The following is a 13947-nucleotide window of genomic DNA, read 5'->3' on the forward strand; positions in this document are numbered from 1 at the left end:
ACAACAGTCTCTAGAGTTTACACAGAATGGTGCGAAAAACAAAAAACATCCAGTGAGGATCAGTTCTGCGTGCAGAAACGCCTTGTTGATGAGAGAGGTCAGAGGAGAATGACCAGAGCTACAGAGCGAGGCTACAGTAACTTAAATAAACACTCTGTACAACTGTGGTGAGCAGAAAAGCATCTCATCTCACAAACTGGACAGACGGAGATTGCTAAAATGTCACCTGGTCTTTTTCCAGCATGTGTGTGAAAAGCTGTTGGATGTTGCTACAGCTAAATTCTAGGAAAGTGGCCAAATTAGGAAAAAATGTGGTTTTGAACAAAAATCTGTTTTTCTGTCTAAAATAAAAAACAAATATATTTCCCCCAAAACTAATAACTTTATAAAGTTGCCTAGGCTTTGTGGGAAGATCACGGTCAGTGATAAGGAGGCAACTACAAAAATGTCTGTAAGCAGTAAATAGAGGGGTGTAGATGTTTCATCTTCATATTTATTATCATTTACAATCAGTCAATGCTTTATCCTGGTCAGGGTCGTGGTGGAGATGGAGTCTATCCCGGGAAGACTGGGCGTGAGGAGGGAATTCCCCCTGGATGGGACACCAGTCCATTGTAGAGCACCACACACACACACACACACACACACACACACACACTCATTCTGTCCTAGTGGGATTTTATCTTAAACGATCCACCTACCGGCATGTTTTATGGAGGGAACCGGAGAACCCTGAGAACCCGGACATGTGGAGAACGTGGCAAACTCCGTACACACAATAACTCAAGCTCAGGACCAAACCCTATAGCTGTGAGGAGGGAACGGTTCCCTCTGCACCACCGTGAAGCCCTTTTTTATTATTTTTATTTACTGCATGTTAAATTAAGTGCACAGTAATTTAATAAACAGTGACAATCAAAGCAGTGGTGTGTTTAAATGGAGACAGAATGAAGTCATTAAGTGCAATTTTCTCTTTTTTCACTTTTGGGTGTAACCAGAATTTAACAGTATTAGGATAAATGCAAAAGTGAAATATACTGCAGTTCAGGAAAATCTTTAGTTTTCAGAGCTACACAGTGTAGAAAACGTCAAAAAGTGAAGGATTTTCACAGTTCATGTGTTGATATTTTCTGACATTGTTGAAAGACAGATAAATATTATTTGGCATGATGATGATGATGATCAGATGATAATTGGCTTCATGACGGTCTGTAGATGGTTTGTAGAGTGTCTAATGGGTTCTATCCAGATAAAGTCTTCCTACTCTTTCTACTTCTTTTTGGATCAGATCATAAGAAATTAAAACAAACAGAGGAATAACCGGCTGCTAAGTGACATGAGAACGACGCCACAGCTGCCGTATACAGGACAGGAAACAGGCTTGGAGTCTTGCGTGCAGGAATGTGCCACCTTGCTGCTGGAGGACTTTCGTGTTTGTGTGGAAACATTATTAGTCCTTTGCAAACCTCCGGAATTCTTTAAAGCCACAAACACAAACCCGCAACAGTGAAAGACTCACTTAACCTCTAGAGGACAAACTACACACAAGCCAAAACAAATCCACACGAGTTTATACAACAGAAACGGCAAACGGCTAAAAATGGAAAGACAGCTAAGAAAAATTCATTCGTAATGGCTCAATCTTCAAACAACCTCAACACAAGAACATAAACAAACGCTCAACCTGATGTGTGTGTATTTGGAAAAATGTTAACCAGTTGGTGTTTCTGAAATAAACTGCAAGTAAAAGGCAAAACAATCAAGAGAGAAAAATGTAATTTCTTAAAACGGTGTCAGGATGGAAGTAACGCAAAGTAACACAAAGTAAACACAATGCACTCAAGAACAAATCACTCAGTGTTAATAATACACACTTTTCTTTCAGTTTGTAGAAACATTTCAGAAGATTTCTCAGTTTGCAGAGAGCAATAGTGCAGTGTGACTCCTAACGTAAAGGACACTTACAGTTCTCAAAACTACATTTATACATTTACAGTATACTGGAAAGCTTTCTGCTTACAAAAATAACAAAAAAAAACAACAGCTATTTTTTATATATGTACACTTATTTTCTTACAAAGCAAGGTTTTCTCTCTCTCTCTCTCTCTCTCTCCCTCAGAGTTACATGCAGTCAGGATGTACTGACTCCACTATACAGTTCGCTGTTGTATGGAACGAGCTCTTGTTTTGTTGTTCATTAAAAAACAGATGAAACATCCTGAATTGGCATCAGCATGCTCCGAGAAGCAGATTTTACATTTATTCCTTTTATAAAACCTTAATCATACTTATATTCCATTCATAAGTATCATCCATCCATCATTAAAGGAGCTACAAGCAGAATGTTTACGCACGGCCAGCTGGTTTGGTTTCATGTTAAAACAGGAAGGAAGCTGTGTTTGACCTGAGTGCTATAAAATGCAGAACTCTTCCTCTGTTCAAAATGTGTTATTAGCATTGGTTTCCTCTCTGACTTCACTGTTAGATTATTAGACTTTATAGCACTCTTATTACAACATTTCACTTCACGCTTCTTTAAGACTGTGTCGGTTATAAATGACACACATTTGCACATCTGATCTGCTAAAATTGAGTATGAAGGAAAGAGACACGATGAACTAAAAACTAAAACAAATCCGGATTAAAATGATGAACGTGCCTTTTAAACGTCAGTGAAAATCATTAGGACTTAATATCAGTAAAATAAATATACATTAGTAAATGTATTGTGTTACTTATGAAATTAGAAATGTACACAGTTACAATAACAAAGTGCTTTTTTTCCTCTTTTTGGTCTTCATTTCGAGTGCATTATGACTAAAATAAATTAAACACTAAACAGAAAATAGAATAATTCAAAGGGCATTAATGTTTCCAGCTCTGCTAAGTTTAACCTTAAAGCACCTCAGCTTCCAAACGACCACGAGATCTCAAGTGTACACATGTAAAGGTAAAACAATAATACAACACACACACACACACACACACACACACACACACACACACACACACACACACACACACACACTAGTTCTATAAAAGTTTCTCCTTTTCGCATGTTTTGGCTTCAGCAGTTGAGCACCGCAGCGTCGCACTCGGACTCAGACGTTTTCGTGCTCTGGCTGAGAGAGAGCGTCTGGAAAACGAATGAATTGCTCTAGGTTGATTACTGATCTGCAAATAAAGTTCATAGGGTTTATATGATAAACTATTTCACAAGTCACACACAGCATCGTCCCCAAATGTTACAGAATGTTAGAAAGATATTGGAGACGGAGGAGAAAATTGTCGTTCACGGAGGAATGCTGTTGAGAAGAGCGTCGAGCTGCTCCTCCCCGAGCCGCTGCTTTTCGTCCAGGTCTTTCTGGCGGATGAGGAGCGAGGCTTTGTTCTGGACGAAGCGCCGGTACTCCTGCAGCTGGTCCTCCGTCAGCTGTTTGGCCAGGAACGTGGAGACCATGCGCTCACGCCGGTCCAGGTTGTCCTTCAGGTCCTTGGCGTCCTCCCTCTGCTTGCACAGGAGGTGATGTCTACTGACCAGAGACTCCTGCAGGAGGAGTGAAAAGGACGAGAGCATCAGACTGACCGCAGATTCATTACGATTTCTGATTACTACAGATGTACAGATGTCTAAAACAGTGTGTCTTATTTAGCTAGCAAGAAAATTACAACACTATTCATGCAGTAATATACTGGTGATATTAGATTTATTTCAATAATATTTGCCATCTTCTCATTCATATCTCATCATGTTAGTCTTGTTATTTTTCATTTTTAAATCATTTGCTTTTACATTTGGCAAAATCACTATTTCCTTCTGGTGACCTCTGAGGTGTGATGGGTTTCATCTTCATAATATTTGATATCTTCTAAATCATTAAAACTTTAATGTGATTCCATTTCCTGCTTCTGAAACAATCTGTGCAGGAGTCAGGGGATAAGTCCAAATATCCTGTCTGACATTTAGACATTTAGAAATAACTTAAACCGTAAACTATTTTAAACTCCATTAGTGTTTTAGAGGCCACTGCTTAAAAATAAAAAGGCAGCATTTCGTGAATAAAGTTGTATTAGTTTATGAAAATAGCTGTAATGACTGATATTAGTTGCACTATGGACAAACAAAAACTCTTGCACTCTTTCGCACACTACGTCCTCAAAAAGCTGCTAAGATTCCTCCAAGCTGCTAAACATATTTTTACATATAACATCTATATTTTGTCTAATAGATTCTATTCTATTGTATTTTTCTATTTTATTCATTATATTCTGCTTTTATTATATTCTGTTTTATTATGTATCACTGTTGCACTGTGGGACGAGGCACTAAGGAAAAACATTTCACTACATTAATACAATCACATGTATGTAATGTATGTGACAAATAAAGAACCTTGAACCTTGAACCTATTACTAAATACTAAAGTGTCATTTCACCAAATCCTCAACATCCCTCATTTAAACACACAAACTTTATTCTTGAAATCTTGTATTTTCATTTTTTTACACAGTGGCTTATAAACACGTTGGTACTTAAACCCCAGTCACGCTTCACCTGTAAACAAGGTCACCAAAAACTACTGCTGAGTCAGGACTAAGAGGAAACGCTAAGCTGGGAGTTGAACATGTCAGGTACATGGGGGTAATTACTTTGCCCATCCCATTTTACACAAGAGAATACAAAGAACGTGCCTCACGGTGTCATCCTTCAACATTTGCACAACTTTACGGGTGACGGTTCAAATATCTGTCAGCAGAGGGCAGTGCAGATGTAAAACCCATCGAAACTAGACTGTAGTTTCGGTGATACACTACCAGGAACTGCTTATTCAAGCAAAGGACACAACACACACACAGCCAAGCAAGCCATTCACTTTCCTCTCCAGCCTCGCTGAGAATACCAACAAACTCAATAAAACAATATTTACATTTATAGCTGTTTATGAGTACATGTGGTCTCAGTGCAGAGATGAACAGAGTTTGCCACCCTATTTCCATTCCTCACGTCAGCCTCGGACACGCCTAATTCAAATCATCAGGACGGAAAATGACTTGATCTACAGCTGCTTTGCAAAGGGAAAGTTCAGACGATAGTATGCAACATAAATACTGACCCAAATAAAGACCAGGGCATTGTTCACTGGTCAGAAGGTGTTGATTAATTTTCTACAACAGCAGCTCTGACAATAGTGCAGCTGTTTGTTTATAGCTTCTATAAAGTAAGTGATAAAAGGAACTTGTTCCACAAAATAAACGAATAAAAAATATAACGTGTTATGCTTTAACAAATAAAACATTGTTAGCGCTGGCTAATGTCTGTGGTATAAGAGAAACAAAACACCTAGGGACATGCTGTTATTGGAAAATAATCAACTTCAATGTGGTAACACCCCTAATTAAGTTTAATTCATGACTTAATTCCAAATCCCAGCTCTCACACCTTCTCCTCCGAGTCCATGTTCTCGTCCACAGTGCTCAGGGCGTTCTGCACGCGGGCCAGACGTGCCGAGAGACACAACAGCAGGCTGATGACACGCTCCAGGTCTTCAATGAACTGCGTGTAGCGCTCCAGCTCGGCAGGTGAACAGCACTCGCGCACCAGAACTTCCAGAGAATTTCCCAGAACTCCAATTTCCTTCTCCTCGCCTTGCAGGGACGAGCGCAATCCCTCCAGAGATTTCAGCTGCTCTTCGATATGAGCCATCAGCTGCCTCTGTGTCAGGAGAATAAAAGAGGACAGTCACATTGGGTACATGTTTATCAAAATAGAAATAACATATTACTGTATATACATAATGCATCCACTCTTTGGTCACTTTAATAGGAACACCTGCTTATTCATGCAGTTATCTAATCAGTCAATTATAGGAAAAAATGTCGTCATGGTGACTTCTGAGTATTTCACAAACCGCTGATCTCCTGTGATTTTCATAAATAACTTCCTTAGCGTTCCTTAGCGTTCCCGTCTGCAGAACTGACGCTCACTGGATGTTTTTTTGTTTTTCGAACCATTCTATTTAAACTCTAGAGACTGTTCTGTGTGTGAAAATCCCAGCAGGAGATCAGCAGCTTCTGAAATACTCAAACCAACAACCATGCCACGGTCAGTCACTGAGATTTTTCCCCCATTCTGGTGTTTGAAACCACCAGAAAAAACTGAAACCTGCATCTGGATGATTTTATTTATTGCACTGCACACATATGGTTGTCTGATTGGATAACTGCATGAATGAGCAGGTGTACAGGTGTTCCTAATGAATCTACCTAGACTAATCTAAACTCTAAAAAAGGGAATAAAAACTACTTATGTAATAATAAATGTACCTTCTTCTCTGTGACATTCACTCCTGCACTAGTAGACAGAGGAATCGCACCTTCCTTTGGTGTTGGGAAGTTGTTTATATCATCATCATCATCATCATCATCATCATCATCAACAGCAGCAGCAGACGACGGCCTTGAAAACAACACGACAAAGCAAAGTCAAGAGCTAGTACAGACCTAGAACTGTGTTCTATACCTGCTGAGTACAGAGTGTATACAGTGAGGTCCACAGGTCTGAGATCACACTGAAAATCTGGGAATTTTTTTTTCATTGAAAACTGGAAATAAAGATAATTATTCAAAAATTCTAAAACTATATAATAACAAAGAAAGGAAATGTTTGATATCTTGGGTATTCATAATTCTATATTCTGCTCTATTTCTAAGTCACTATTTAAATTTCCGTAAATGTGTGATATTGACTGCTTTAACTCCTTTGTACAAAACTCCTCTTCCGTTAAAGTACGTGTTCAGACGACACTGATGGATTTGATCGAACACGGATCGTCAGGTTTGAGTCTGAGCAAGCTCGAGTGCTCGCTGTCAAAGCAGAAGGAGGCTGAACCAAACACAAGAAATTCTGAAATTCATGAAAAGATTTCTAAGATTCTGCTGCAGATAATATAATTAATAATGAGAAAACTTTTATTAAATGAGAAAACAAAGCAAACTGGAGCACTCAGACTTTCAGACCCTGTAAGTATAAAGTGTGTATAGTGTAGAACGTTCTCTAATACTCACCTGTACGTAGTCTGCTCAGATGTGGGAACTTTCTGCTGCTGCTTTTTCTTATAGTGATCTTCCATCAGAAGACTGTCTTCAGATAACATCTGCTCCATTAGCATGACGGCGGTTTTCCGATTAGCAATAGGATATAGAATGCGAGCTAACGACTGGTCTGCTGAGACCACTTCCTGAACCAGAGTCTCCCACTGAGGCTGGTCTACAGGACACTTCCTTTCTGCTTTCTTCTTCCTTTCCTGAGCTCCATCAAGCGCAGGGACAGGAACCGCTGCTAACCGCTCACACCCTGACACAGAGTCTGTCTTGCCATATAAAGCAGGCTGTGTGTTCTGAGGATGATGGGTAAGTGTATGCTGGGAACTTGTGCCCTCGTGTGTTTTCAGGTCATTCATCCCCGGTGATGAGAGACACAAACTGGGGTCGGATGTGACCCCAAAGCTGGCAGAGACTTCATGAACGGAGTGGACGTCACTCACATGTCCATGTGACAGTTCACCCCTCATTAAGAACGGTTCTTGAGAAACTGCCTTAATTTTGCTAAAAGACACAAAGAAACAGATTTATTTCCACTGGACTGTTAATGTTCAGGGATTTATAATTTATTTATAAATTTATATTTAGAAAATGTTACCTGACAATCAGATTGCTCTCACTGGTTCCTCTGGGAGAACTGGGTGTAGCTGTGACTTTGCCTTCTCTACCTGATACAGATGTTCTGATCCAGGGGTTGACCACTGTAGATGTGTGTTCTAATGAACCTGGCTCATTAAAGATCCTGCGCTCAGGGCCGAGCTGAACGTTATCCTCAGAACCAGCCAGACGTGCATAGTGTTGCTTAGTGCTGTTTCTCTTCTCCCTGTCAGACAGGACGTGTGTTGCCTGGATCTGATTCAGCTGATCCGAGCTTTTGCTGAGAACTTTAGGGCTGGAAACCACGGACGTTCCAAGCTCCTCCATTGATTTCCCTCTGGACGCCATTCGGACCCTCCGCTGATCCGGAACCGACACCGCATACTCCTTACAAACTCTTCTTTCTCCTTCCACTTTAATCTCAGCTCTAAAGACACAGGATTTCAGGTTTCAGATTTACAATCACACACACACACACACACACACACACACACACACACACACACACACACATGTCTTGCTACCTTTCCAGTGACCTAATTACTATTGCATCTAATTAATACTCTAAATTGAAATTTAACCCTTAACCTAAACCTCAGTAACAAAAACAGTATATTTTAAAGGTATCACTGAAGTTTAAACCATAAAAACAGGAATAAAATGATCAGACACACAGCACAGTTACTGTTCCCTCCCTGATGATGATTCTTTTCTAATAACAGTGTTTCAGTCCTCTTATAACACAACGTTCCAACAATTCCATTTTTTTTTTAATTAATTAAATGTCATAGTTTTTGTTTATCATTATTTATTAAGTATTAATGCTAATCTTGTGGAATATCTGTGAAATAAGTTAGTTTCTCTCATCGCTTTCTATCTTTTTTCACCGTCTTGATGTAATAAGACAAAAAAACAAACGCAGCTTGTCGTGTTACCGAGAAACCGCAAAGAAGCGTAAACTCCTCTGTCCTGAAGATGCCGGAAAACTTAAAGTTACGCGCTGACACTGGAGACTCCTTCCATAAACAGTAAACATCTCTTTACAGAAAAACCTCACAGTATTGATGATTATACAAGTTTTTTAATCTGTTTGCTGAGCTGTTACTATAGAAACGATAACGTATTACAACGAGCGCATTAATTATAAATAAACCTGTGATTTGCAGCTGCACTACTGTCAGAGCTGCTGTTATAGAAAATTAATCAACACCTTCTGACCAATCAGAATTAAGCATTCAACAGGCCTGTGCTATAAGTCACATTATTCAGGCAGTAAAAACTTACCTTGAGACGTCTTTGTCATGTGTAGTGAAGTCGAAGTGTTTCTGGTTCTATGTAAAAACAAGAAGTAAAAATGTAAATAAACAGAAATAATGAATATTTCTTCCACGTGTGTATATGCATGTTGGCATTTAGACACCGTGGAATTTTAAGCTAAATTTTGAGGCTCATGTTTGTACATTAATATACGTTACATACCTGGTAAAAGGAATGAGGTGTTGAAGTGCTGCAGCTTCTGTACGAGCGAGGTCGCTGTCGTTCCTCCAGGAGATCCTCCACAGAGGCAGACTTCTCTGATGAACGTGATGGTCGCTCTTTCCAGCTGGACCGCCGTGAGTGGCCGCTGTGTTGCGCAGAGGTGAACTGGGTGTATCTGATGGACCCTGAATCCTGAACGCGACTAGCAGAGAGCGGCCTAAGCGGCTTCTCCTTGGATCCTGAATAAGGTTTAGGACCCCAGTCAGAATGCCTCCCTGCTGCGGGAACGTGTGAAGCTGGCTGCTGCAGCTCCGCTACCTTGGAGCCAGTTTTACGCTCCATATATGCTGCCAAGGCCTTCTGCTGAAGGTGCTTAAGAGTGCTTTTGGAGAAGCTGCAAGCCGACATTGCACGCCCTCTCACCTCAAACGTCCCTCGTCTGTCCGCGACTAGACCATGCTGATCAAGATATTCTTCTGAGAGCAGTCCTTCACTCTCACTGCCGAGAGAACGACAGGTCACATGTGTCGGTGCGTCTCCCAGACGGTGCAGCTTTTCTGGCTCGGAGTTGGACAGCTTCTTCTGTTCCAGGGTCAGACGTTTCCTACAGCCAACTCGAGGCACCTGTGGCTGAGCGATATTTTGCTGCTTCACCGTCTCTTTTTTAATCTCGGGGCGAGGGTTATTCAAGGCATCTGTGTTCTGAAATGTGTGCAGATGAGCTGGATTGGGGTTTTCTCGTGAAGGAGGCCCAGAAGGTACAACGGAGTCCCTCTTATCACAGCAGTGCTCAATGACCTTTTGCCAAGAGAGTCTGAGATCTTTTCTTTTGAATGAAGTCTCTCTCAAAACCTTGGTTTGTGCATCCTTAAGCTTTTCTTTATAATATTTTTTGAAGGAATCATCCATGGTGTTGCACAGATAATAAAACTCATTCGACTTTGCCTCTTTAGCCACTTCACTGTGCAATGAGTGACTGCTACAAGAAACAGACACCTGTCCTGCTTCCTGATGATCTTTACCCCAGTCCGATTCCTTGCTTCCCAAAGTAGAGTTTTTCTCATTTTTTACGCTCTTCATGACAGCCGCCCTGCTGGCTCCAGTGAGGTGGTACAGAAGAGGAGTTGTCTCTTTACTGATCTTCTCTGTAGGCATATCAGCTAAGGGTTGTCTTGTCAGTTTATTCACAGGTTCATCTTGTTTTAAATGAATATTTTGGTCTATTTCAGTAAAGACAGAAGTCACAGGTTTATGCTGAGATGATGCTGAGAAGCTATCCTCTGGACCACAGTAGAAGATTGGGTGATTGTTGGTGTGATATCTGCCTACGTCCATATTCATGACTTCCAAATCAGCGACACTTTGAGACTTTGAGAAATGATGGCTACCTGAAGGTTCCTCATCACCATTTGGTGTGGTGAATTTTTTCTCTTGAAAGTAGATTTCACCGCTGCTCTGTTTCCTCAGTGGAACATTTTTAAACATGTTCTCCACAGTATTATGTGATCTCTGTATTTCAGCTTGTGTGTGAGTGTTGATACTGTCTATCGGACCTTGTGGTGGTGGTGGAACACTGGACTCACATGATTTGTACACACCTGCGACAAAATAGAACTGTCCTTTGTGCTGAACACTTCCAGTGATTGTGTTTTGTGCCATGTGCCAGGAGTTGACTGTGTGTTGTTGCTCAGAGACTGTAACACCGCACGTTGAATGTGACTTGTTGTGTTGAATTTTTGACTGCCTCTCCATGTTCTGTTGTAAATACCCTGCCTGCCCTGTGTGTAGCGGCAATCGATTAAAGACGGCTTCTGACTTCGACTCTGGGGTCTTTTCCACAAGGTCTTGCTTTCTTTTATAATTCTGAGCAGCCCAGAGATCATAAAGAAGGTCAGGCTTGGAACTCAGGATTTCAGAATCAGACTTCTGGTGCCTAAATGGAGAAACACCAGAAAGCTGACCCTCAGGACTCTGGCTCAACGTCAAGGTTTCAGGATTCCTAGCTGTTATGAAACCGTCTAAATGGACAGGCGGTGGAGGTGGTGGTGGAGTTGGAGGTGGTGGAGGTGGTGGAGTTGGAGGTGGTGGTGGAGGCGGAGGTGGTAAATGGGTGATAGGCACTGCAGGATCTTTGACATGAGAATATCCATTATGGCTCTGATGATGTTGGTGTGCAATGGCCTCCATGGAACCATACAGACGAGTCATGCTTTTCGAATTGGAGTTGAGGATGCTGGGACCGTACACGGCCTTCACATACTTCATATCAGCATAGTGCAGGTTATGTGGGTGTAAATCATCCACTAGGAAGGGTGAAGGGTAATCAGGGGCAGTGGATCCTCCAGAGAAAGAGCTATAAGCAGAATCTCCTTTGCCGTGATGGTGTGTGTATTGATCTATACTACTAGTGGACTTGGATGGAGAATGTCGACTAAGATGGTGCAGGTCAAAGTTGTTCATCTTCTCAAAGTGGATATTGTAGGAATCCATCTGAATTATAAGTAGTCAACTTTTTTTTTTTTTTAAATACTTCTTAAATCATATCTTCGATGTCCTTAATTCAGAATCCATTTTCCTTTTCTCAGCATCTTCACAGTAATAAAGGGACTCTGACATTATCTAAAAAAACAAAACAAACACATACTATTTATTACTGAGGCCTGAAATTGTAAACTTCTGACTTGCGTTCAAGTAAAGTTTGTAATTCTGTATTTCTGACTTCTGACAAAGAAACCAAAGAAAGAAAGAGAAACCTGAAATTCCTACTCGGAGAGTCAGGAAGTTCTCCTTAAATGAACATGGCTGCTTACACCGTCAACATTTTATTTACTATAATATGAGTTTATAGCAGTATTTACTTTAGATAAATTAACATAGGCACATTAGCAGATTAAATCCATAACAGTTCACAGTTTTGAAAAAACAAATACATCATAAACTCATGATCACTAATGTTAGCTGGCTAAAAAAAACACACATGCTGTCATGGAGGGATCCAAGTTTTTCCCACTTTGTAACTCGAAAGCAGCAATCACAGCATTCCGAGTTCACACTTCCCACTTCCGGGTCGAATGCAGCGTTAGTCTTATTGCTAATGTTTATATCTACTGCATACAAATTGAAGTAATTACACAATCTTAGCAGAGCAGTGAGCCACACATGCTAACTGGTTAGTGTACACTTTGAAGTTTCTCTCATAAGGCTTGGATAATAAAGGGTGTGTATTACGACTGATCAAGTGGTAATTTAGATCAAGCCTTCTTTTCATCTTTTTTATATCCATGATGCCAATTGGTGAATTTTAGCAGAATTTGTTTTCATGAACCAAATGATCCGATTCTAAGTGAGCTTTTTGGTTGCACTGGGAATTTGCTAAGAGATTAAAACCCGAAGCTGGACACACTTGATTTAAGGTGGTCTGGTGTGTTATTACATACTGTACATGTGGGAAAGAGCAGCATGTTTGTTCTGGATTCTCAGTAGTGCGTGTCCACTGGGGCCAGACACTAAACTGTTGTAGATAAGCATGTTTCAGGCATGTAGAACCCCACCGGAAAGCGCCTGTCCCATAACCGCTACCTCGAACAAACTCCTCCCTCTTCAAAACGAATAAAACCCAAGCCTTTTTTCCCCCTCAGACTGAGTGATGGATGGAAAAGGGAATAGTGTGTGTGTGAAGACGCTCAGATAAAAACACACAGATGAACCATGTTTACTGCTAACAAGGTGCGACTATAGAGCAAGACACGCCTCCAGGGGGCGGGGCTTATACGGCTCTAGACAGCCGTTAATTAGATGATCATGAGATTTTGCACAAATATAAAACATCACAATTTTTTGATCACTTCCTGGAAGTAATTAACTATAAACACAAACTGAGAATACCTCCAAAACGTATTTGTTTTTTAGATATTGTATCGTATCAGTGTCTGTAACACTGAGGGACAAAAAGCTCTGAAACTCTGATTTTGATTTCAGGTGAACTTTAAATGGTAAAGCTGCTGTTTATGTGCAATTCTTTCCAACAAAAAAGTCTGTGTTTATTACGTTGTGCCTTTAGGTCACTGTCAGGATAATAAACTGCTAAAGTCTGTAAAGAAGACATCCATCATTGTAGATTTTTTTTTTCAGTAATAAGCTGTCTAATTTATCAGAGCAACAATTAAAGACAATAATAAAAGAATTTTAACAAGGTCAGTTCAGAGGTGGTGGTGAGAAGGAATGACTGGAATGCCATTTTAACCTGAGTGAAATACTTTGAGCTGATCATGTGGTAAGTCTTCGATGGATTATGCCCGTTAATTATGAGATTCCCAGGTCATTTATGATCTGTGATACTGTTTGTGAAGATAAAAATCAGTCATAAGAACACTAATGGTGTGTGACAGTTATGAAGGACATGCAGGTTCCTGATCATAACAACTGCACTTATTCCACTCTGCTCACACACACCTACATACGGTAGGTCACTCCAAGCACAGGACAGAAAGAAAACAAAAGGTTTATATACTAATATAAACAAAGTGTGCTAAATAGTTAACATTTCTTTCAGATCATTCTGCTCACATATATGTTAAATAAAAGATACAAAAATTTATATTCTGCAGTGCGGATAATGCAATAAAATACTTCCTTACCACTTGAAATGTTCTGAAAGCCTTCAGTTCAAATAAGAAAGAAGAAATGATCCGATATTCCATTTTAAACTGCTTTATAAGTACATGGAGGAGCGTTCTCGCGCTACAGACTCGTCGCAGTGGGCCTCGCGCT

The 13947-nt window shown here is 40.4% G+C and overlaps 1 protein-coding gene across 2 annotated transcripts in view; it reads right to left on the minus strand.

The window, feature by feature from the left end:
• Positions 1 to 1759: 1759 nt before the first annotated feature.
• Positions 1760 to 13947, minus strand: part of shroom1 (shroom family member 1) — a 24306-nt gene continuing 12118 nt past the window's right edge. The window contains exons 1-8 of one of the 2 annotated variants that reach the window (XM_053240233.1): positions 13815 to 13947; positions 9178 to 11796; positions 8983 to 9029; positions 7700 to 8125; positions 7066 to 7605; positions 6325 to 6457; positions 5441 to 5713; positions 1760 to 3547 (exon numbers count right to left, since the gene is read on the minus strand). The exon at positions 13815 to 13947 is cut by the window's right edge and continues 480 nt beyond it. In XM_053240233.1, coding sequence (XP_053096208.1) covers positions 3293 to 3547; positions 5441 to 5713; positions 6325 to 6457; positions 7066 to 7605; positions 7700 to 8125; positions 8983 to 9029; positions 9178 to 11667 — 4164 coding nt within the window. In that variant the 5' untranslated portion in view covers positions 11668 to 11796; positions 13815 to 13947 and the 3' untranslated portion in view covers positions 1760 to 3292. The remainder of the gene's footprint in view (positions 3548 to 5440; positions 5714 to 6324; positions 6458 to 7065; positions 7606 to 7699; positions 8126 to 8982; positions 9030 to 9177; positions 11797 to 13814) is intronic. The other variant, XM_034311259.2, reaches the window with a different exon arrangement.

The sequence above is a fragment of the Pangasianodon hypophthalmus genome, chromosome 15, assembly GCF_027358585.1.
Source record: "Pangasianodon hypophthalmus isolate fPanHyp1 chromosome 15, fPanHyp1.pri, whole genome shotgun sequence".
NCBI classification, from domain to species: domain Eukaryota; kingdom Metazoa; phylum Chordata; class Actinopteri; order Siluriformes; family Pangasiidae; genus Pangasianodon; species Pangasianodon hypophthalmus.